General features: G+C 42.1%; 1 protein-coding gene and 1 long non-coding RNA gene across 4 annotated transcripts in view; one reads left to right on the plus strand and one right to left on the minus strand.

Moving 5' to 3' along the window:
* The window catches only part of COL9A2 (collagen type IX alpha 2 chain), a 111227-nt gene that overhangs the window by 28471 nt on the left and 56739 nt on the right, over window positions 1–26017 (plus strand). For 2 of the 3 annotated variants that reach the window (XM_056556998.1, XM_056556996.1), the window contains exons 2-4: window positions 12085–12159; window positions 21001–21033; window positions 22322–22384. In XM_056556998.1, coding sequence (XP_056412973.1) covers window positions 12085–12159; window positions 21001–21033; window positions 22322–22384 — 171 coding nt within the window. Of the gene's footprint in view, window positions 1–8270; window positions 8472–12084; window positions 12160–21000; window positions 21034–22321; window positions 22385–26017 lie in introns of those variants that run through there. The other variant, XM_056556995.1, reaches the window with a different exon arrangement.
* LOC130356011 (uncharacterized) lies at window positions 3419–8248 on the minus strand. Its single transcript, XR_008888733.1, has 3 exons — window positions 8110–8248; window positions 5365–5528; window positions 3419–3733 (listed from the first exon to the last, which is right to left on the minus strand). It is a non-coding gene; the product is annotated as an uncharacterized LOC130356011 (long non-coding RNA).

Here is a 26017-nt window from a genome sequence, read left to right on the forward strand (position 1 = left end):
CCCCATTAATAGCAATGCCATGCCAAATTACCACACAGTCCATGCTGTAATAATATTTATTGGTGCATTTTCAATAATCCAAATTGAACACTAAAATCTAACTTTTATTGTTCCTTAACTTTAACCCGATAACAACCATGGACGAGTATAGACGTCCAGGTTGGCGGCCGTTCCCGCACCTGGACGTCTATACTCGTCCACTCGGCAGCACCCACGAGATCGCGGCAGGGACTCGGCTGTATCACACAGCCGGGACCCTGCTGCACTGCCAGGACCGAAGTAAACTTCGGTCCCGGCAGTTTTAACCCTTACAGCCGCGGTCGGAAATGACCGCGGGCTGTAAGTGTTATGACAGAGGGAGGGAGCTCCCTCTGTCTCCTCTGCAGCACCCCGCATCGCGATCGCGGGGAGCTGTGTGTGGTCGCGGCTGGCCGGGGCCTGCCGAACTGCCGGGAGTGAAGTTCACTTCACTCCCGACAGTTTAACCCTTACAGCCACGGTCAGAAGTGACCGCGCGCTGTAAGGAGTTCTGACAGAGAGAGGGGGCTCCCTCTGTCTCCTCTGCAGCACCCCGCATCGCGATCGCGGGGTGCTGTGTGTGGCCGCGGCTGGCCGGGACCTGCCGCACTGCCTGGAGTGAAGTTCACTTCACTCCCGACAGTTTAACCCTTACAGCCGCGGTCAGAAGTGACCGCGCGCTGTAAGGAGTTCTGACAGAGGGAGGGGGCTCCCTCTGTCTCTCCTGCAGTACCCCAGAGCATCGCGGGGTGCTGCTGCATACCTGGGCAGCCGGGGGTCCTACAAAGACCCCCAGGTCTGCCCTGGGTATTGCCTGATATGCTGCCTGCTAGTGAAAACTGGCAGGCAGCATAGAACTGCAATGCTTTGAAATACTAAGTATTCCTAAGCATTAAAAAGTGTAAAAATATATAAATAAATAAAATAAAAGTGTAAAAATAAATAAAAATGTAATAAAAGTGTAAAAAAAAAAAAAAAAAAAAAATATAAAAAATACATTTATTAAATGAATCTAATAAAAAAAAATGCATAATGTGTAGGATCGCATTGGCGGACATCCGCAGCATTTAACATGCTGCAGATGTCCACCATGTGATCCTACACATTATGCAGCTGTCACGGTAATGAGCTCGCTGCTGCGGCCGCTGGGTAGCTTTGTGTGTCCACTCATAGCGGCGAATTTCCCGCCGGCAGTCATGAGCGGACACACTGAGCTACCCAGCCGCAGCAGTGATGGATATATTCGCCATGAGCGGGTGCTTATTCCCACAACATGGCGGATATATCCATCAGGAGCCTTAACTGTCACAGACAGACGCGTTATACTGACAGCCGACCAAGGACCAATCAGAGAGGTCCCTGGTCCAGCCAATAACTTGTAGGGGTGCGGTATATAAATGGGGTCACTTGTGGGGGTGGGGGTACTGTTCTGCCCTGAAAGCCAAATGGCGCTCCTCTCCTTCTGAGTCCTACCACGCGGCCAAGGAATCATATATGGCCAAAGCGGGGGTATTTCCGAACATGGGACAAGCAGCTAAATAAAATATAGGGTGCATTTCTTTCAATATCAGAAGTGATGTACAAAAAATATGCCCCCCAAATGATGCATTTGTGAAAAATTGCAAATTTCGAATTTTTAACACTGACTTTGTAATAATTCCTGCCAAAAAACTATGGTGTTAAAATACTCACTGTACCCCCTAGCGAATACCTTGAGGGGTCTGGTTTTTAAAATGGGGGCATTTGGGGGGGGGTGTTCCTATGTTCTACTACCTTTTAATTTCAGCAAACCTTGCATAGCACATAAAAAAAGATGTACTTTTCAAATTTTCAAAATTTTCTAAATTTCAAGTTAAATTGTTAGGCTTCTAACTAATTTAAAATGTTAATTAAAAACAAAAAAATGATGTCAAAATAAAGTAGACATCTGAAAGTATAAGTTTCATAAACTATTTGGTCAGTAAGTATAAATATATGCAACCTATTAGTGTTAAAATAGCAAAAAATCGTAATTTTTTGTAAAAATGTCATGATTTTTTGCATTATAAAAAAAAAACTACAAATGATATCGGCTTACTTTTACTATGTACATGAAGGACAACTTGTGACAAAAAAACAATGTCAGAATTATCGTGATTGGCAAAACGTTACCAGAGTTATTCTCTAATAAAGACAGACATCCCCGATTTGAAAAAACAGGCCTGGTCTTTCAGGGGCGTACAGGTTTATTTGCATTGGTCCTTAAGGGGTTAAAGCAAAAAAAAAAAAAAGGGTCCACTCAGACCAACATTAGTTTAAAATGCGTGGTCCCGATACGGGATTATATTGGCGCAATACGGGCCATTATTGATACAGTATCGGAAACCCAGTTGCTCCCACCAATCAGGAGACTTACAATAAATGGTCCATTAAATAGTTGCTAAAGGATAGGATGGGGAGTAGGGTAGGGTGTGGGGGGAGGGCCTAAGGGAGTATTGGCCTATGGAAGGCAGCCACTACCTGCTTGCCCTTTATCTAGGTCCCTCCAACTACCCCTAAGCCTAGACGGAGTGATCGCCCTAAAAATGACGGCCTCGTACAGGAACCTACCCCTAAATGAACTGGCCTTACCCTGTACTGTAGACCACAAGGAGGCTCTCTGTCTCACTAGAATTAGCTATCTATCTCTTTGGATAGGAGAAGGATAGAAATGACCTACTGTCACCACAATCATATGGTATAGGTCCAGCTGAGTTGACCTGTATATGTAGTACCAGTGCTGGTAGGATATTATATTGTCTCACACAGCTAATCTAAGATGTATCACTTAATCCTGGGCCCTTTTAATAAAGGGGTGTTTGAGGTATACCCAATTAGGCCATATAGATACACATTTAACAGAGCTATGACACATTGACCATAGTTAGTGCTGTGATATAGCATACAAGCGATAGAGAAAATCATAAAATGCATAGATTAACTGTGATATATAATAGAGGCGACAGTAGGATTGCAAAAAACATCCAGGTTATCCAGGTAAAAACTTTCTTTATATATATATATATATATATATATATATATATATATATATATATCAACTGGCTCCAGAAAGTTAAACAGATTTGTATATTACTTCTATCAAAAACATCTTAATCCTTTCAGTACTTATGAGCTGCTGAAGTTAAGTTGTTCTTTTCTGTCTAAGTGCTCTCTGATGACACCTGTCTCGAGAACTTCCAGATTGGAAGCAAATCCCCATAGCAAACCTCTTCTACTCTGTGCAGTTCCCGAGACAAGCAGAGATGTCAGCAGAGAGCACTGTTGCTTGACAGAAAAGAAAAACTCAACTTCAGCAGCTGATAATTATTGGAAGGATTAAGATTTTTTAATAAAAGTAATTTACAAATCTGTTTAACTTTCTGGAGCCAGTTGATATATATAAAAGTTTTTCCTGGAATACCCCTTTAATGTTTTAATCTTCAGAATTGTCAACTACAAACTGCAAATAACATTTCTGGAAAGCACACAAAAACTTAAAATGGTAATTTGCTGCCCAGAATTAGATGCAATTTTCTATTCATTACTACCACCGTCATTAGGAGACCTTGGTTTGTAGGTGTGAGAAAGGGTGACATGGCAACATTAGGCCATCTCTCTGCTGGCTCCTTTTTTTGGTTTGTTCAGAAACAGCCTCCACTATCACTTTCACCGTGTGCTGATCGCAAATTTCTGGCTCCTATGGGAAGGATGTATTATGTTAGTCTCAAAATTACAAACAACAACCAATGATGACCATAAAGCCAATTTTTTTTTATTAATCATGAATTTTTGATCCATGCTGATGTGTGATGATTATACCTGGCCTAAATCAGTTAGCAACAACACACCTATTGGGTATATGACATTAGGCATTATCCTATGTTGCTTATTAATGTATAGTATTAAACAGCTAATAAAAGTGCACTTCATACAAACCAAAGCTGTTTTGGGCAACATATTAAATGTTAAAAAAAACTTTAAAAGTTTATATTATTTAAATTTGGCAATATGTGGTATGTATGCATTATGGAATTGTCCTTTTACATGAAGTGTTCATGCCTATTAACAAACATTAAATTACTTGTCTGAGTTGTATTGGTGAGCCCGTCTGACATCTGGCTTTTAGAGATAAGATCTGTTTGGTTGGCTCTCAAACCTTTTCTCTGAGATAGACCCAACAACAATCATCAAACTAACAGCTTATGTAGATGCAGTACATTCCTCCCATTTTTGTAAATATTTTATTATATCTATTCATGTGACAACACTGAAGAAATGACTCTGCTACAAGAAGTAAATGCACAGCCTGTATAACAGTGTTTAAAGTGGTTATCCAGCATTAGAAAAACAGAGCTGATTTCTTTAAAAAAAACGTCACTACACACTGGGTGTGGTTTTGCAGATCAGTTCCATTGAAGTGAATAGAGCCAAATTGTAGTACCACACATAACCTAAGGAAAGGAATGCTGCTGTTTTGGAAGAAATAAGCCCTGTTTTTCTATTGCTGGATAACCCCATTGACTTTGCTGTCCCCTCAAAATAAGTCAAACAGTAAAGAGTCCAAAGAGAGATTGCACTCACCATCCACAGGCTTTATTCAACATAGTACAGGCATAGATGAGCAGAGGCAGGGGCGCACCGGTGTGCCCCTGCCTCCGCTCATCTATGCCTGTACCTTTGGGCTCTTTACTGTTATACTAAGTTGCTTACGCTGAGGTGCCCTACCGAGGTCCACATTCTGCCTTGTCTGCATTCACACCTGTTCCTGCTTACACATATTGCCCTAGTCCTGCAAGTGCCGGATCCTCACCTCTTCACTTTCCATCAAAATAAGTTAACACACAGCCGTTAATGTCTAAATCTTAGCAAGAAAACTGAGTACACCCCTAAATGGAAATGTCCAAATCGGGCGCAAAGTGTAAATATTTTGTGTGTCCGCTATTATTTTCCAGCACTGGAGTTTACTAGAGCTTCAAAGGTTAACACTTGAATCCTCTCAAGCTTCTCCCACAGATGCTCAATACGGTTTAGGTCTAGAGACATGCTTGGCCAGACCATAACCTTTACTCTCATCTTCTTTATTAAGGCAGTTGTCGTCTTGTAGGTGTGTTTGGGGTTGTTATCATGTTGGAATACTGCCCTGTGGCCTTGTCTCCGAAGGGCAGGGATCATGTCCTACTTCAGGATTTCAAATTACATGTTGGCATTCATGGTCCTCAATGAACTGTAGCTCCCCAGTGCTAGCAGCACTCATGTAGGCCTAGATCACGATGTTCTCACCACCATGATTGACTGTAGGAAAGACACACTAGTTTTTATACTCCTTACCTGGTTGCTGCCACACACGCTTGACACCCACGGAACCAGATAAGTTTATCTTGATCTCATTGGACCACAGGACATGGTTCCAGTAATCCATATTCTTAGTCTGCTTGTCTTCAGCAAACTGTTTACTGTATTTCTTGTGCATCATCTTTAGAAGAGGCTTCCTTCTGGGATGACAGCCATGCAGACCAATTTGATGCATTTTGTGGCAAGATTTCAAATTAAAAAAACAAACAAAACATTTTTATGTAGGTTCAGTAAAAAAATCTTTAGGTTTTTAAGTAAAACAGGTGGACATGACAACTTTATCACGTTAAAAATTCAATGTGTGGGGTTGTTTGGGTTTTTCTAAGATTTTGGCACACAAAAATTTCACATAGTTACATAGTTCATAAGGTTAAAAAAAGACCAGAGTCCATCAAGTTCAACCTATTTCTCTAATCAGGGATTATGTCAGTCAGAATAAATCCCTGGATCAATGTTCTGTCCCTATAAATCTAGTATACATAACCATCAATGTTATTATTCTCCAAAAATACATCCAGACCCCTGTGTAAATAATAACTCTGGGCCAATGCTTCGGCCTGATCCAGTAACCTCTTCAAGTGTACTGAGGCTGCAGGTATATTTTGGAATGGGTACTCTGACTACATGCTGTGTATATATATGCACAATGCCTTAGTTTGAATATTGTCAATGAATTTTCGGCATTGAAAAAATATGAATAAAATATTCATTATTGAGTTATTTGTGGAGTGCTGTGGATTTTCCAGTATATGTGCTGGCAACAAGACTTCGGGGAATTTTTTAAAGTTTTAAGGGAAGATTTATTAAAGGGGTACTACCGTGCTGACAACTTATCCCCTATCTAAAGGATAGGGGATAAGTTGCCTGATCGTGCAGGGTCCTGCCGCTGGGGTCCCCCGTGATCTCGCACGCAGCACCCCTCTCTCACCAGGCCCCGGAGCGAACATCCGCTCTGGGTCTGATGACTGCCGATCACGGGGCCGGAGTATGGTGACGTCACGGCTCCGCCCCCATGTGACGTCACGCTCCACCCCTCAATGTAAGTCTATGGCAGGGGACGATCTCGCCGCCTGCCATAGACTTGCATTGAGGGGCGGAGCGTGACATCACACGGGAGCGGAGCTGTGAAATCACGATCACTGGCCCTGTCATCAGACCCGGAGCGGATGTTCACTTCTGGGTCTGATGAGAGCGGGGTGCTGCGTGCGAGATCGCGGGGGTCCCCAGCGGCAGGACCCCGCATGATCAGGCAACTTATCCCCTATCCTTTAGATAGGGGATAAGTTGTTAGCACGGTAGTACCCCTTTAAGACTGGAGTTTTAGTCCTTTGAAGAAAGATACCACAAACTTCTTCAGGGTACATGGCTTATAATAAATTTGTTACATTAATATCTTTCCTTCAGAGCTGAAATCTATGCCAGTCTGCTAAACCCAGACTTTTACATTAAAAAGAACAGTTGGACATTTTTGGCAAAAGCCCTTAGCAAATTCCTACGTTAGCTTTTATGTCGGTATGCGCAGACATAGACAAAGTGTAGCATACATAGAAAGATAAAAAGGTACCCGCACTCACTCTGAGGAAACAGCAGACCAACTTCTATGGCATCTCGGACAGATGCGACTTTAGGCTGACAGCAGGAAGGTGCTCAAAATGGAGGCAACTGCCGGCAAAGTTTCACACAGATTGCGCTTCTTCCGGCCTCGTACGAGGCCGGAAGAAGTGCGATCTGCGCGAAACTTTGCCGGCAGTCGCCTCCACTCTGAGTGCCCTGCTGTCAGCCTGAAGTCGGATCTGTTTGAGATGCCATAGAAGCTGTTTCCTCACGGTGAGTGCGGGTACCTTTTTGTCTTTCTATGTATGCTATTGAGTGACTTCGAGTTTCTTGGTTCCCAGCACCTCCGGACCCACAGGCATCAGGACTCCACATTGCCACAGTGACAGAACGCTAGTCTCCACAGTACATGCTGACATAATTGGTCTTTCTCCACAGCAGTGCCCTCTAGCTTGTGTTAGTTAGAATATACAAAGTGTAGTTTGCCAGCATTCCCAATGACATAAACAGCCGGTGACCTGTCATAAGCTGCACCACACAATTACTTTTTTGAACAAATAGTGAGGCAATGTAACAAGCTGGTGAAAATGAGCGGAATTCCTCTGAGAGTGTGACTGCCCTCTAGTGAAGCAACCCCAGGGTCAAACACTTCTAAGGACCGTTTACAGATTTGCAGTTCTCCTCCACAAGTCAGCGCCTTAAGGGTTACATCGTATTTCCCCCAGTTCTTCCCATTTATAGTTTAAGTCTGCACAATGGGGCTTATTATAAGAGCAGACTGGTGTCAATGAAACAGGAAATCAGCGAGGAGCGTGCAGGGAGTGTATAGAGGAATAACTGTCTGCTCTGAACAACAAGCCATTCACTGCCCTCCCCCTCCTACTGAGGTGTTCAACAAACGTTTGCTCCAGGACTCTGTACACCATCCATTCTTAATGTGCTGTAATAGACGTATGGTCTTACTTTATGACAGTGAAATATAAAAGTGAACTCTGGTCTATAGAGGTCTATAATGATCTTCGTATCTGGAGAATGAAATGGGAGTTAATAGAAATATGAACCTATTTGGACCTTGCACAATCTCCAGTACACATCAGAACTTTAATAAACTATTTTAGGAATATTTTAGGAATGAAGGAAGGGGCTGTGGGAATTAAGACATCTTACCTGAAGCTTTGACTTCACATTGGGGAAGGAGGGAGGTTCCCTTCTCCCACCAGCCAATTGCCCACCTTTCCGACCTAGCAGCCTATTGCATATTCATAGTATCTTCTCCTCCCTCTAACCTTACCCAATCTCACTGTGTTAGAGGGCTGCATCCCATATCTTCCAGTATTTGGGGTCTGGCAACACAGGGCTATCTGGAGCTCTAGCCTTGCTGGTTGAATTTTTAGAAAAGCCCGTGTGGCTTTCCCCTCCCCTCCCTTCAGGTCCTCTGGCAACCAGAAGCTAACACCATGGTGATCGTATGGGGAAGCCTGCGGCTCTCTGTAATCCTTCATCTCGTCTGCCTTTCCCTGGCACAGTTTGTAAGTTTATTCTTAATTTTTTTTGGATCAATATAAATAAGAATAAATGAATGATGATGACATTTCATGGCTGCATGTTAATGGATCATCCTTGGATGTTTAGCTTTACCCTTACTTTTTACAGTTGACCGTATAGGTCTACCCTTTACTAATCTTATACTCTCTTAGGATCTGTAAATGGACTTGAATTGCTATAGATGAATAAAGTCCTGAACGAATAAAGGCCCCTGGCTGCCGCATGCTGATGTATATGGGGTGTATTACACACATAGCTATTATGTGTTCAAGTACCTATAGAATAGTCAGAGCAAACTAAATATTTTTATATAAAGGTTTTATATTTGGATAATAAAACATTTTTTATTTAGAAAATGAATTGCTATGTTCTTTGGCCTAAATGGAAACATATGAACAGTGCCTTAAAACGTTTTACAAAATATATATTCATATTCCGTTGTTACCGTAAACATTTATTGTAGTCCCAGATACCCTTGCTGTCATTATAAAGGGGCCAAAGTTATAGCCCCCTAGGGCCTATGACATCTTATAGGATAAGAGAGTATACATGTCTCTGTGCTTATAAACATCATGGATATTTCTAGCAGATATGTCAGAGATAAAGTTGTTCAAGATTGAGGGATACTAAAATATTAAACATGTACAAATTTATATATTTATTTTCCAAAATAAAAATATATTTCTATTTTCAGTGGACCTCTTCTCCTAAGTTGCAATTTTTTAGTTATATATATATATATATATATATATATATATATATATGTATATTGCTAGGTGACAACCAAGCTACCAGAACAGTCTGCCACTCAGGTTTCTAGACTGCAAACTATTTTATTTTCTGCCTCTGCATATCTAGTCAAATTTACTGTTCCGGGACCTGGGAAAGCTGGGTGGCAATCCCTGTGGGTGCTGTACTGGTAGTCATCCAGCGTTTCTACAAATAGACGTAACCTAGAAAAAAGTGGATACAATGTTAACAAGCAGGCCACAATATGTAGCCCATGATAGACAGGTGTATAATTTTCGGTAAAAGTAATTTTTGTATCTAGAAGGTCTCAGTGAGTATGGAAGGTACACAGTGCTCTCTGCTTCCTTACATCATGTGTAGGAGAGTTTTTGGAGGAAGGAGAGGGAATGAGCTGGTTATGTGAAGGTGATTGTAGGTCAGGAGGCAGGAGGAATGCAGAATCTTGAGACATTTGGCATTCATATGTGAGAACAAAGTTTGCCATTCAGGAGTCTGATCCTGTTCCCCTCACACTCACAGAGCCCCTGAACATAAACAAAGTGACTGTGGCTGGCCGACATGAATGCTTAGCTGGTCTTTTTTTTTTACAGCATCCTGCAGTGAAGGCTGCACACGCTAGGATGTAAGCTTTATTTTAAAGCCAATTTAGATGTGGGCCAGAAATGGATGAACAGTCAACAGTATCAGCGAATACTAGGCCTTACATATTACTATTACATCATCCCTATTGATATTGCTTTATAATGTGAGTAGTTTTATTGATCTGGAAGTCTTGTCAGTAAAGGAGGCAACATGTCTTAGGTGACATCTACGGTAGGAGCAGCCATAGTCTATGTGACTTGCTAACCCTATCTTTTCTATACTATCGCTTATAGGCTAGTTATGTACTAGAAGTAGTAGAAGCCATATTGTTTGAGGCTAAGGCTAACAATATACTTTTGGTGGTAGCTTATCTCCCTTGAGACAAAAACAGAATGCATGTTGAAATCCAACAGTTTAATCCTTCTTTTTCCTGACATCTGACATCTGGGGAAAGTTCCACATCGGATAGTCAAGTAATCGAGACAAAATTGGTGAATTCGGGTCCAACTTATGTATGGATGCCTTAACTCCATCTTTTTTATACCGTAGTCATTTAGGTATGGCAGCCAACTACAATAGTACCAACCATATTGTATGAGACTTGTTAACCCTATCTTACTTATATTGACACTTACCAGCCTATTATATACCCTGCCATAGACGTTCCTGTCAGTCAGCTATAGTACTAGCTGTCACACACTATGGGACTTGTTAACCCTATGCTTTCTACACTGCTATGTGCAGTCATTGTTTTTACCCATATGTATTGGAAACACAACTTACTAAGAACTGTTAGCCATAATTAAAATTGTGACAAACACAAGATAGAGGGCACTGCTGAAAAGAGGGACCGACACCTATGCCCAGCTGTATAACAGAATAAAATAAGGAGCCTAACGAACTGTCACTGTGGCCACGCGGAGTCCAGGTGCCCTTGAGTCCGGGGGTGCTGGACTCAATCCAAAGTCACTCAACAATATACAAATGAAGATAAACAGGTACCTGCACTCACCGCGAGGAAACAGCAAACTGACTCTCCTGGACTTTAGGACATTCCCTGCATCAGGCTGGTAGCAGGGCGCTTAGAGTGGAGCGGAGGCCGGAAGAAGCGCGTCTTGCACGAAACTTTGCCGGCAGTCGCCTCCACTCTGAGCGCCCTGCTACCAGCCTGATGCAGGGAATGTCCTAGAGTCCAGGAGAGTCGGTTTGCTGTTTCCTCGCGGTGAGTGCGGGTACCTGTTTATCTTTATTTGTATATATTTAAAATTGTAATGAGGTAAATAAATGTCTTTTTAGGTAGCTCAAAAGTTTCTTTTTTCGTGAATGATCTAGTGTGATCTTTTGTGTAATACTTTCTATTGTTGACTCTTTTGGTATGACAAGGAATCTCTGAGTAGTAGTACATTCTAAAGGATCTCCTCTCAGATGTTAAGCATTCTTTATATAACTATTTATATAACACCATGACCTGCAGACATTCCAGCCTATGCTATAGGCCCAAGATATATTTTCATCCCAGACAATTGTAACTTGTGACTATTGTCTAATCTTTTGCATACATGCCTTGTTTATCTGGTCACCAGCTTCATTGATTCATGTGTCTGAATACATATATAAGGGATGTATTTTGTATGTGTGTCTCTAAGGGTGCAACATTAGCTCATCACTTATTAATAGAACCTGCAAGGCCTCTATGCATTATGGGGCTTGACCAATTGTAGCTTCAGTACAATTTCAGCTGCTCTCTTCTGGGTGCAAAGATAAGCTGTGGTAACCAATACAAAATAGGATTTTTAATAACGTTTATAACTACACATATGAATACTAAACTGGATGACCCTCTTAAACCTCTACACTCAGAATCGGTTACTTTGGGTGTAAACCATTCATTTCTCTATCTTTATAACCATTTTACTTTGGTATGGACATATATTTTAAGAGTTTAGGGTCAATGTGGTCACCAATGATTCTTTAAAAAAAAAAAAATACATTTGCAGTGTTGTGTATAGTAGTTCTTTAATACCTAGATATTAAGAAGCGCTTTACACATTGCCCAGCAGAGCACCCCTAGGCAATTATTCAGAAGGTTGATAGCGAAACCTCTCAGCCACTAAACATTTTTTTTTGTTTTGTTTTTCTTTGTCTTTTACTGCGCTACCTTATATATATTAGTCATTTTAATAAATTGCTGTTATTGGGCTGTCTTTAATCTCTGCAGACATTTACTTTCCTCTAACTCTAATCTCTAACCTTTTTTTTCCACAGACTGGTCCACCAGGTCCTCCAGGACCTCCTGGTGCACCAGGCCCCTCAGGAATCCCGGGATCAGATGGCATAGATGTGAGTACACAAACCAGGAACAAAGAGCTTCTGTGTGTGCTGGACAGCCACTGAGCAGTTTTAAAAAAGCACCACTAGATGGCGAGAGTAGACAGTTTTTCTTCATTTAAACTCATACAGAGATGTCAATGAAAACTTTTACTCATCTTTACGCATGTATAGTTTTTAATACGGTGTTATAGTGATAAAAGTATAAACAGCAATAAAGTATATCATAATATAAAAATGTTCTATGCACTCTCCTTGTATGTTTATGTTTGTTTCTTACATGGTCAGTTACTGTACCATTATGGCAGATTTAGACCTCTAAAGCTTTACCATGGCTGTGAGCAAATTGCTGATGTCCTACATCATCTTTGTCATGGGCAGACCATTAGCAGTTAAAGCAGATGAAAAACATCTAACAAGATCATTCTATTTTGCATATAAAACCTCAGTTTTGTAACTTTTTCAAGGTATAAGAAGATGCAGAAAATAACATTTCCTCTTTTCTGTCTTGTCCTAGGCACTTGTGGTATCAAACATAGTGCCTTGCACAATTGTAGTGCCGTACATGGTGCCCCACGTAATGCCCTAATCAGGAAGTGGTGCCCCATGTAATACCCTAGACAGTTGTACTGCCCAACACAATTAATGTCCCAGATATTGTCCTAGATAGTAGTAGCACCTCCCATAGTGTTTAAGATAGTAAGTAGTGCCCCACATAGTTCTCTAGATAGTAAGTAGTGTCCACATAGTATCTCAGACTGTAAGTAGTGTCCACATAGTATCTCAGACTGTAAGTAGTGTCCACATAGTATCTCAGACTGTAAGTAGTGTCCACATAGTATCTCAGACTGTAAGTAGTGTCCACATAGTTCTCTAGATAGTAAGTAGTGTCCACATAGTATCTCAGACTGTAAGTAGTGTCCACATAGTTCCCTAGATAGTAAGTAGTGTCCACATAGTATCTCACACTGTAAGTAGTGTCCACATAGTATCTCAGACTGTAAGTAGTGTCCACATAGTTCTCTAGATAGTAAGTAGTGTCCACATAGTATCTCAGACTGTAAGTAGTGTCCACATAGTTCTCTAGATAGTAAGTAGTGTCCACATAGTATCTCAGACTGTAAGTAGTGTCCACATAGTTCTCCAGACAGCAGTAGTACTCCACATAGTGTCCAAGAGAGATAATATTGCTGCACAAAATAACAGTTCCCCTATTCAATGCCCAAGGCAGTTGTACTAGTGCCCCATACGGTAATAGTATCCCCCCTTAGTGTTGCAGATGATGATAGTAATCAACTCAGTTCTCCACACTGTAAGAATGCCAAAATATAACCCCATGCAGTAGCAGTGAACAAGTATTGCCCTTAGCAGTAATAGTGCCTCCTTAGAGCCACACTTTGTACAAGTTGCTTTTACTTTCTTATGGCCCATACAGTGCCCTACACATCTAGCCTTCCACCCCTGAATCCTCTAATCTTTCAGTGTTCATTTTGGCCACTAGGCCTTAAACTAAGCGAAGACTTCCCTTATATTAATAAGGAAGAGGTCGCTGGAAAGTGATCAGTACAGGATTGCAGTGAACTGTGATACCAGAATATAGATAACACAGGATCTTCACAATAGCTGAAGCTCAGACCTCAGCCTCCCCCTCCCTGTGGAATGACCTCTTCAAAGGTCACAGAGCATGTCCAGACCCCTTTCCTATTCATGTCAATGGGTCAGCTCCTGTCTATTGTTTCCTATGTCCACAGGGCTTGCTCAGGGGTGTGGAAAAAAATAAAAATACTTGTCCAAGGGACTAAAACAGAACACAATCTACTTGTCCCTCTTGGAAATCCACTTGTCCTGGTAGACAAAATTGTTTCAACCAAAATAGTGCGTAAATTCGTTTTTATTAGTTTTAAGTTTTATTTTTTTTCCTCCTCGTCCTATAATAGCCATAACTCTTATTTTTCCATCTACAGACTGATATGAGGCTTGTTTTTTGAGTGACTAATTATACTTTGTAATGACACCTTTCATTTTTCCATAACTTATGCTCGGAAACAAAATAAAATTATTTGTGAGGTGAAATTTTTAATAAATGCAAATCAATTTTCTTTTTTTTTGCAATTCATCTTGTGGTCAAACTTACATATTATTTTAATACTTTAGGTCAGCCTGATTACACCAATACCAAATATTATTATAATTATATATATTATATACATAATAAAAATATAGAGGGAAGTCGGTCTGACCCTGCTTGCCTGATACAGGGCTAATTCTATAAAAAATTCACCTGCCGGGCGCACGGAACTACGTGTCCCGTGTGTCGGGCGATAGGATTTTCACATCACTGCCCCTAGTAAGTAAATAATGTCCCAGGTAGATATGTGCCCCCAGTTGATAAGAAAGGTGGGCTCCCCAGTAGGCAGGCAAAACCCCAGATGGTCATGTCCCCCATTAGGTAGAGCTCACCTATATGAAGACAGGCCCCCAGATAGATATGACCCCATCAGGTCGGGCTCTCCAGTAGGTAGATAGGCCACCAGATAGATATGACCCCCATCAGGTTGGGCTCCCCAATAGGTAGACAGACTGCCAGATAGATATGACCCCAATCAGGTTGGGCTCCCCAATAGATAGACAGGCTGCCAGATAAATATGACCCCCATCAGGTCTGGCACCACAGTAGGTAGACAGGCCGCCAAATAGATATGACCCCCATCTGGTAGGGCTCCCAAGTAGGTATATTGGCCCCAGATAGATACGATCCCCATCATGATGATCAGGTAGGGGTTCCCAATAAGAGGACAGACTCCAGATAGATATTACCCCCAACAGGTAGGGCTCCTATTTAAACAATGACCCCCCTCCCCCCAAGGAGATAGGTTAGCCCCTGGTGATATGCAGGTGCTCCCTTTTTGAGTTATTAGGCAAATTAAGGTATTTCACTGCTACAGTACTTACATCTCCTTGCTGCAGCCTATAACAAGCCTTCCTTGCGGGGATGCGGGCGATAGGTGATGTCATCACACACGCCACGCAGGACATTAGCGTCCTGGTGTCCTGCGCTGCTGATGCGATGATGTCACCACTCGCACACATCCCTCCAGGAAGGCTCATTATATTCTGCAGCAGGGAGATACAAGTACAGTAGTAGTGTGTGCCGACATGTGTGAAGTCTTCCGGAATTTAGCGCTGTAAATGTAAATGCTGTTAAAAACACCTCATGCAAGATGGCAGCCCCCATAATAATGTACAAAATATGTAATAAAATGTAAGTGAAAATTTGCATAAGGTGGGTAAAAGACATTGCATTATCTCTGCTGGCCACCAGATGGAGCTGTAGTAATGCAAATTACCAGCAATTTAAAACGTATTGTTATTGTACAAAATCATTTGTGCATATATTGTTATTGTTATTATTACTAATAAACAACAGCAATAAACGTTTATAATGTGCTCTTCTCACAAGGGACTGTCTGGGAGTAAACTGATTTATTAGATATAATGGCCCATGCTGCGAGCGTGTTACAGTATTTGTCCTCAAACTGAACAGGTGCATCTTGTGTCTTGTTGTAAATGTGTCAAAGCGTAAGATCTCTCTGATAAACCTAGGTAATAGGCATGTCAGGAGGCTCTGGTGGATCATGGGTTTGGACAATATGTTTATTACTGTCGATCTAAGAAGATGGCAAGGAGTGTACAGCTTCAGTAGTTCTCTTAAGCAGCCAGGGCCTAAGCTGTTTATGGCTTCAAAAGTCATCAAACAAATTTGAAATGTTATTCTCTATTTTCTAGTTGGCCACTACAGTATAGGACTGATTTTGTAGGATCATCTCCAGGCTGTTTGGTTATTGACCTGGCTGTAGGATTTTGGATTGACTGATAGCATTATCTCTCAGGAAAGCCTATGTATAGGACAATATAGTCATTTAGCTATGAGTGTATGGATGTTTGTAACAGTGTTAATGGATCTTCTGATTAAATTAGGTATTTAAGGGAGTACTCCTGTTTAGCAAAACATATCCCCTATTAACAGGATAGGGGATAAGTGTCTGATCGCGGGGGTCCAACCACTGGGGTGCATGAGTTGATGGGTGAGTGGACAGGTGAGTTAGGAGGAGAGAAACAGACCCCATTTAGATGATTGCGGTGGTTGGGAGTTCCCAGTGGTCAGACCCCCCATGATCAGAGACTTATTCCCCAAACTGAAGTACTCTTTTCATTCTTACAATATTCCTAAAGTGGATGTATGAAAATGTAAAGGTGTATTCCAGTATAAATGTTTTTTTGAAATGTTGATGCAGCTCTCATTCCACTGTTTTCCAGTCCTCTTAAAGACACTTATAGCTGCTTCCAAGACAAGATTTTGGAGCAGGACCTGTCCGCTCTGCTAATCACTGGTGCTGCAGCTTTAAGTCTCAGTCAGTTATTGGCTGAGCGGGTAGGTCCTGCTGAGAAAAATCATCCCAGAAGCAGTAATAAGCAGTGACCAGCAAAGGGCCACTGGACACTAAAACGGGAGCTGCATGGTAGAGCACTGCAATGGGATTGGGATCCCGAAGGACCTGATATAAACCTTGCGAAAGTGGGCGGTTTTTATTCTTGAAAGGGCATAAGCAGGCAGTCACAAAACATAAAGTGGGTTCTGCAAAATCCTGCACAGTCTTTAGAAATGCCACAGGGGGCTTTTGAAATGGCTCAAGGGGGTGATGAAATGGCACAAGGGACCCATGCAATGGCTCAAGGGGGTGATGAAATGGCACATGGGACCGATGAAATGGCACAAGGGGGTGATAATATGGCGCAGAGGGCTGATAAAAGGGCACAAGGGGATGATTAAATGGTACATGGGGCTGATGAAATGGCTTGGGAAGTAATGAAATGGCACTGGGATAATGAAATTGCACAAAGGGGGGGGGCTATCTCTAAACTCTGTGACTAAATGTTTCAGGAGTGGATTGGACACCTGTTGCGGGAGCGGGTGGTAGTGGAACACACACCTTGTGGAAGGGGGCAGTAATGGTTAGAAGTCAAACGGGAGTGGGCAGGAGCAAGATGAAGAAAACAATCCTGCGCAGGGCTTTACTGCAGTGGACTGGATTATGAGAGTTTGACTTGTTTCTCATTTTTAACCCTCCCCAGCAAATATCAATCTTTTTAATGCTGGAATGCCCCTTAAATAATGCCAGATATCTGGTTCCTGATAAAAAGTTCTCCATTTACAACTACACACAAATTATATGGAGTCTGAGGTTTGAAATATTGTGTCTCCCAGGTATAAAGATGTAGGACATGCATGTTGCTATTTTGCTTTTAGGTGACCAAAAGGAACTCAGTTTTGTCCAGGTTCAGTTGTAACCAGCCAGCGTTCATCTGTTCTTGTAGTTTAGCTAAACAGGAAATTTTGTATGTAGCTTGAGCACCGTTTTTCTGTAAAATTTACTTTTATAAATATGCAAATTAGGGTGATCCGTGCATTTTGGGTAATTCATTACCCCAGTTTCACCAATAAGTCTTACCCCTCACTCCTGTAAAACGACCCCTCTTGAATACTGATCTGCCCTTTTTAGCAACGTAACTTGAGGTAGATCACTGCAGAAGAGATGTTGTTGGCATATTTGTAAAAAGTTAAGAAACACCATGCAACAGCCATACATATTACAGGTGCCATCATGATCACCGTAACATTTGCTATTGGCCAATACCAGCATATTACAGTACTCTAATGTGCTGATAGATACCCTTTAAAGGGAATCTGCCAGCTCCATTTGCTGCTAAGAGCTGCAGACACCATTGTAAATCTATTAGGGCATAACAGCAAACTACATTTACTGGAACTTATAATGGTCGCCAAACCTATAAAGCTCCCCTTTTATTTCTCATCCCAGTGATAAGGACACAGCCTGGAACATCTCCTTGCTTGCTCTCAGCTCCTAGCCTCTCCTTGACTGATATACTGATAGACTCTGTACCTCAATCAAAGAAGGGCTGGAAGGTGAGGGCTAGCAAGAAAGTATTCCAGGCTTTGGCACATGACACTCCCCCTTGACACTTAGCTGAGTAATAAACAATTAGACCTATAAGGTCTGGCAACTATAGTCACCTGCAGGAAGGGTATAGTTTGCTATTAAACTTAACAGCTATCTATTGGTGTCTGCAATTAGAGCTGACAGATTGACCTTAAGGACAGGTATAGTTGAATATGATAAGAAGGATGAATAGTCTTGCTGTTAATGGGCTGCCAGCCAAGAAGGAGCAAAACCACCAAAGAACTGTGCTATTCATCTCACAAAAACTTCTTAAAGTCTTAAAGGGGTTTTCCAGGGAATACTAATTGATAGACTCTCCATAGGACACCCTGAACCCCAATCATCAGCTGTTCTTCACAGCTGTGGCACTTTATTCATCAGAAAATCCCTTCAAGTCAAATGCTGCTGAAAGGTCTAAGAGTATTTGGATGGTGCATTTGAGTCTCTTGCTATGAGCAGGAAGAGCTGTAGTAGGTCTGCAGGCCTTAAGCAAAGACCCACATGACTAGGTATGAAGAGAGGTAGCTTTATGTAGGAGATAATGGGGGGGGGGGGCAGTAATCTATGTAGTGGGGAGAGCAGGAAAGGCAGTTGGAGTAACAGACCACCACTGACCCCGGTGCCCTCCATTATGGTAATGTGTCTGCCATTTGCTGTAGCGGCTCTGGGGGATAGAAGATAGGTCCAGGGTTTTGGGTATCTTGTTGTAGCCTCAGTGGGAACCAAGTTTTTGCAAGTAGATTATCAGTGGCATGGCAGGCTTCAGCAGGTGGAGGTCCTTGAATTTGGCAGTTTAAATTGATAATGTTGGGTGGATTCATCATAGGCATGATTCTTCCTCAAGATGGTTAAATAAATTATCGTTTGTTTGGCACAATTTAGAGTCTGTCACATAGGGTAATCCCTGAGATATTATTAAAGGAATTTACCCAACTATGTGACTTGTGATGCTCTCAAGCCAGTGGTGGTGGCTGGAAGTAAAATTATGCAATATAATATAGAAAAAGGCAATCCTGCACTCACCTCTGAGCGCCTCACTCCAAGTATGTCTGCCAGTCAGATGGAACTCTCTTGAGAAGAGCCAGACTGTGTGTACCTAAGCGGTGAGTGCAGGATTGCCTTTTTTCTATATTAAATTGCATATCTTGATTCCTCGCTCTATCTATCCTAGCACCACCGTGGAACAATACCATATCGGTACACCCACTGATTGTATCCTTTACAGCTCCATTTACCAATTGTGTTGGTGTCCATACTTATAGTGGTGCTACTCTGACCCTCTCTATATTGTGGAAGTAAAATAATAACTGGTCAATTAAAATGAATTGGGTACCAAATCTCCCCTTCATTGCTGTTTAGATATAGTTTAATAAGAAAAAGTAGTTGTAGTTGTATATAAATGGTTTATGGAATTTTAATTTCATGTGTACCTATACAGTAACTGCTAATACAATGGCTTCTTTGGCCAAATTTATCCAACTACTGTCTATGTTCAATTTGGTGTGGGTGTTTGGAGAATGTGTAAAAGGAGGAAAGTTTGGGGTTAAATTATTTAAGGATTTTGGTTCATTGGGGTTTTGTCTTTGGGATCGGATCTAGAGTCAAGTCATTTAGTAGGCATGTTAGTGATGATTCAGTGCTTTTTTTTTTTTTTTTACTGAAGCCAGAATAGAAAGGACCAGAGATGCAATCACTTAGGAAGTTATAGAAAGCTACATACCTTATACAGTAACTAAACTTCATTGATATATATACTGTATATATACACTGTTTTTCAGTATGTATTTAAGTCTAAGTTCAGGAAGAGAAACTCTATATCCTCATAAACTATTTAAAATCTTTAGAATTTTTTTTGTGTGATACTTGCACAAAATGCTCTGCATGTAGGCCCTACATACCGTAGTTTAGTTTCCATACATATGAAAAGCCTTAGTGATGAATGGTTGGCATTTTTCTGACCACTGCGGTAACAATACTGTGTATACAATAGTGATATCCAAAGATTGCACAGATGGCTTCTCTTTTTCTCAGCTAATGAGATTTATATGAGTGTAATTGAGTTCCTTTAATCTAAGGGATGTTGGGTACATTGTATACTTCATTTGTTTATAAATCCATCCATGCTGAATCATGGCATGTGGGTGGTTAAAACCTGGAACAGAGAATAGGGTAAATTAATATTGATGGTTTACATAAGAGGAAAGTAGCAATATGATAAGCAGTCATGGAAACAAACAGGGGCACTAGAGTTCCCATTGAAAGTGGTAATTTCATTTATCATATATTTAGATTGAATATTTATAACCATGGAAGCTCAGGTTGCGACTTTCATCTTCCAAAAACCTCTGGAATATGACAAATGGAACCTAACCGTTTACTATGAAGAACTGCTCCAGCTTTTCTTTGCACTAGTTATGCTAATGCTCCCCCAGTATGTTTAAAATGAGATTTCACAGCTATGATATCTACAGAACATGCTATACTGATGCTTCTAATATCTAAATCTAACCTCACTGCCTGGAAAGGGTAATGAAATATTCAATAGTAAATGTAATGAAATCATTAATGGTAAAAACTGTCTTATAAAGCCCAATGTCCATTTGATGGCTGCCACTTCATTATAAAAGATTGACTTTGTTGTAAGAAACAACCTTAATTACAGAATGAAAATTAAGTTTTGACATTAAACAATGGCTTTGCCTTATTCACATTTATAGTAATTGTTTCTTAATCAACCAACAATTTTGCTCCAAGAAGTTGAAACTTTTCTCCCCTTGGAGCAGTCAGGATGAATTAAGAGCTGGTTTGTTTATTCTCCTCTGCTTCTCTACAGGGTGATAAAGGGCCTCCAGGAATCGGACCTGCGGTGAGTACCAATTAAACTAGGGATTTAAGCCTTCACAACACACAGAAAGCTTACCTTAGCCTTAGCCCTCCGTTTCTTTAAAAAGCTTCACTGCTTTTGATATTTTACCCTACTTAAACCGATGTTTCTTGTCCATTTTAGGAGTGAACTTATTGCTTAACTGAAGTTGAAGGCATAAACAGAAAACACGTCATAATACATTTTCCTGTCAATATCATTTTAATTGTAGTTTGTTAGTTCTTACATATCATAACCCCATGGATAACAATGCACTTCAGCTTTCTTGAAATCCAAGAAGACTTTAAGCATCTTTAAGTAGTACAACATCACAGTTAGAGCCTCTATATATTAAAAGCATATTTAATGATATTCTTATATTTTTATTGCCTATTGTAATGTTTATATCATAACTTCCATACTTAACATGCCTGTACAATATTATAAAAAATTATAATATTGTACAGGCATGTTAAGAATGTACTACCTTTGCCCTGCAAATCTGTCAGTGTAGTGCCAAAGGCCATTCATGGCATTAGGTAGTCAATAACCAATGTCTATTGACTTGTTTTTAGCTAAATTTTACAATGAACCTTAAAGATGCCCATACATTTTCAACAACTGTTGGCCAAACGTCATTTCAACATTTATATCTCCTATACCTCCTTATATCTCTTATATGCCCTAACCTCCCCATACACATGAGCGTTCAGCATGGACAAACCTTCATGTTTCCTCTAAGAGGAGGGTAAGAGTCAACGAAAGTCATGCTGCTCTGGTGCCAGCTTATCCCTCCCAGAACAAAAGCGTCCAGTAGTGAAAATCCAACATGCCCGACCCTACTCTCCATCAAAATGATCTATTAGTAAAGAGTTGAGGGGCTGCTATACACCTTAGATTAAATAATCTGCATATTTTTATACCCATTGACTTCAATAGGTATGAAAATACGCAGCAGCAAATATGCAGCAAAATATGGCCCAATGTGTGACCCAAACCTTAGCAGGACTGAATCAATGGTCCTGCTGAACACAGATGCAGAATATAGTGTGATTTATGCCTTACTTGAATATCATATTATTGAACTTTAGATGGGAAAACATTTCTCATAATAACATAAGATTAGGAAAGAATCTGTATCATTATGATGTTGTTGCACGCAGAGTAGATTTACCATAATATTGACCCGTTTTACATTAGGCCTTAGAATATTTCCTCTCAAAGAACTATAGTCAGTCTGTTGAGTTGGCTAGAAGCTCCCTTTAATACATGACATGCTTTATCTCTTCAGGGTGCAAAAGGAGAACCAGGCATCCCTGGGCCAGATGGACCACCTGGTGAAGCTGGAATTGATGTAAGTACAAGGCAAAGACATTGTTGACACCACTTTCTTTTAATATGGGTGACAGCACTTTAGTGAGAATAAAAAGTTGATAAATACTTCTGATGTAGCTTCTGTAACGATGATGTAGTCTGGAAACCAAAAACATTCACCTGTTGTTTGAATCCATATGGGTCATAACTGTTGTGACATTTACCTGCAGAATTGCAGCCATGGCATGTGCATTGTGCTGTGGATTTATGGTTGATCTCACCATGTTGTCTTTATAGGGGTGAGATCCACAGTGGATCTGCAACAAACTGCATGTAATACATGTGTTTTTTTGCTGCATATTTGTGACAGTAAAAATTTTTAATGCTTGCGAAATCCCTCTAATGGGGTGTATTCAGTCCAAGTGGCTAGGGTAGCACAAGCTGTCAATATGGCCCTGAGTATATGCTGTCACAGAGCTTACAGGAATTTTCCAGGCTACCTCTCAGACCTTCTCCAAGCTGTGTCCTTATTTTACTGGTTCCTGTGATGTTTCGTTTGGCAAGTAACTGGGCTTAGTGGATAATTTCTGCCTAAATAAAATGTAAAATAACCCACTCAAAAAAAGGACAGCACTGTGAATTGGCCAGTGTCAGAGCAGCAGTGGAGGGGGATGTGGCAGGTGACCGTAGCTTTTTTTTTTTTTTTTACTGCATAAAGAGACATTGAGATTTATTTACTAACGTGATCCCAAAAATCCAAAACCCTTCACTTTACAAGAAAAACCCGAAAAGGGGGCATGGTCACGGGAGAAAGTGGGCATGGTCCCGACAAAAGGGGCGTGTCCCCAACAGTTTTGAAAAATTCCAACATATTTACTAAGGTTTCCACAGAAAATGTGGTGCATTTGAGCTGAGGAAAAACCGACAGATCAGAACAGTGGTAAAAAAAAAAAAGCAAAACATAGGGACAAGTGCTAAATGTAGGGAAATCTTAGTAAATACCTTGGCAAAATACCTGTCGGAAATCAAAACCCACAAAAAAAAACTGCATTCAACTCTTAGTAAATAAACCCCTGTCACGATGCCGGCTGGCAGGTAGTGGATCCTCTGTGCCAGAGAGGGATTGGCATGGACCGTGCTAGTGGATCGGTTCTAAGTCACTACTGGTTTTCACCAGAGCCCGCCGCAAAGCGGGATGGTCTTGCTGCGGCGGTAGTGACCAGGTCGTATCCACTAGCAACGGCTCACCTCTCTGGCTGCTGAAGATAGGCGCGGTACAAGGGAGTAGACAGAAGCAAGGTCGGACGTAGCAGAAGGTCGGGGCAGGCAGCAAGGATCGTAGTCAGGGGCAACGGCAGGAGGTCTGGAACACAGGCTAGGAACACACAAGGAACGCTTTCACTGGCACAATGGCAACAAGATCCGGCAAGGAAGTGCAGGGGAAGTGAGGTGATATAGGGAAGTGCACAGGTGAAGACACTAATTGGAATCACTGCGCCAATCAGCGGCGCAGTGGCCCTTTAAATCGCAAAGACCCGGCGCGCGCGCGCCCTAGGGAGCGGGGCCGCGCGCGCCGGGACAGAACTGAGGGAGAGCGAGTCAGGTACGGGAGCCGGGGTGCGCATCGCGAGCGGGCGCTACCCGCATCGCGAATCGCACCCCGGCTGGAAGTGGAATCGCAGCGCCCCGGGTCAGTGGATCTGACCGGAGCGCTGCAGCGGGGAGAGTGTAGCGAGCGCTCCGGGGAGGAGCGGGGACCCGGAGCGCTCGGCGTAACAGTACCCCCCCCCTTGGGTCTCCCCCTCTTCTTAGAGCCTGAGAACCTGAGGAGCAGACTTTTGTCTAGGATGTTGTCCTCAGGTTCCCAGGATCTCTCTTCAGGACCACAACCCTCCCAGTCCACTAAAAAAAAAGTTTTCCCTCTGACCTTTTTAGAAGCCAAGATCTCCTTGACAGAGAAGACGTCCGAGGAGCCGGAAACAGGAGTGGGAGGAACAGATTTGGGAGAAAAACGGTTGAGGATGAGTGGTTTAAGAAGAGAGACGTGAAAGGCATTAGGGATACGAAGAGAAGGAGGAAGAAGAAGTTTGTAAGAGACAGGATTAATTTGACACAAAATTTTGAAAGGACCAAGATAGCGTGGTCCCAATTTGTAGCTAGGGACACGGAAGCGGACATATTTAGCGGAGAGCCATACCTTGTCTCCAGGGGAAAAAACGGGAGGAGCTCTTCTTTTCTTATCCGCGAACTTCTTCATGCGTGAAGAAGCCTGTAAGAGAGAATTTTGGGTTTCTCTCCATATGATGGAAAGGTCACGAGAAATTTCATCCACAGCGGGCAGACCAGAGGGCAAGGGGGTAGGGAGGGGGGGAAGAGGGTGACGGCCGTACACCACGAAAAATGGGGATTTGGAGGAAGATTCAGAGACTCTGAAGTTGTACGAGAATTCGGCCCATGGAAGGAGATCTGCCCAGTCATCCTGGCGGGAGGAAACAAAATGTCGCAAATAATCACCCAAGACCTGGTTAATTCTTTCTACTTGTCCATTGGACTGGGGATGATATGCAGAAGAAAAATTTAATTTAATCTTGAGTTGTTTACAGAGAGCCCTCCAGAATTTAGACACGAATTGGACGCCTCTATCCGAGACGATCTGCGTAGGCAACCCGTGAAGACGAAAAATGTGTACAAAAAATTGTTTAGCCAACTGAGGCGCTGAAGGAAGACCAGGAAGAGGGATGAAATGTGCCATTTTGGAGAATCGATCAACGACCACCCAAATAACAGTGTTGCCATGGGAAGGGGGTAGATCAGTAATAAAATCCATACCAATCAGAGACCAAGGCTGTTCGGGGACAGGCAGGGGATGATGAAAACCAGCGGGCTTCTGGCGAGGAGTCTTATCCCGGGCACAGATAGTGCAGGCTCGCACAAAGTCCACAACATCCGTCTCCAGAGTCGGCCACCAATAGAAGCGGGAGATGAGTTGCACAGATTTCTTGATGCCCACATGACCTGCGAGATGGGAGGAGTGACCCCATTTGAGGATTCCGAGGCGTTGGCGTGGAGAAACAAAGGTCTTTCCTGGAGGAGTTTGTCTGATGGAGGCAGGAGAAGTGGAGATCAGGCAGTCAGGTGGAATGATGTGTTGCGGAGAGAGTTCAACTTCTGAGGCATCCGAGGAACGAGAGAGAGCATCGGCCCTAATGTTCTTATCGGCAGGACGAAAGTGAATCTCAAAATTAAATCGGGCAAAGAACAGAGACCACCGGGCCTGGCGAGGATTCAGCCGTTGGGCAGACTGGAGGTAGGAGAGGTTCTTGTGGTCGGTGTAAATAATAACTGGAAATCTTGATCCCTCCAGCAGATGCCTCCATTCCTCAAGTGCTAATTTAATGGCTAGAAGCTCTCGATCCCCGATGGAGTAGTTCCTCTCCGCCGGAGAGAAGGTCCTAGAAAAAAACCCACAAGTGACAGCATGCCCGGAAGAATTTTTTTGTAGAAGAACAGCTCCAGCTCCCACTGAGGAGGCATCAACCTCCAATAGGAAGGGTTTGGAAGGGTCAGGTCTGGAGAGCACGGGAGCCGAAGAAAAGGCAGACTTGAGTCGTTTAAAGGCGTCTTCCGCTTGAGGAGGCCAAGACTTGGGATCGGCATTTTTTTTGGTTAAAGC

This window comes from Hyla sarda, chromosome 2 (assembly GCF_029499605.1).
Source record: "Hyla sarda isolate aHylSar1 chromosome 2, aHylSar1.hap1, whole genome shotgun sequence".
In the NCBI taxonomy this organism is placed as follows: domain Eukaryota; kingdom Metazoa; phylum Chordata; class Amphibia; order Anura; family Hylidae; genus Hyla; species Hyla sarda.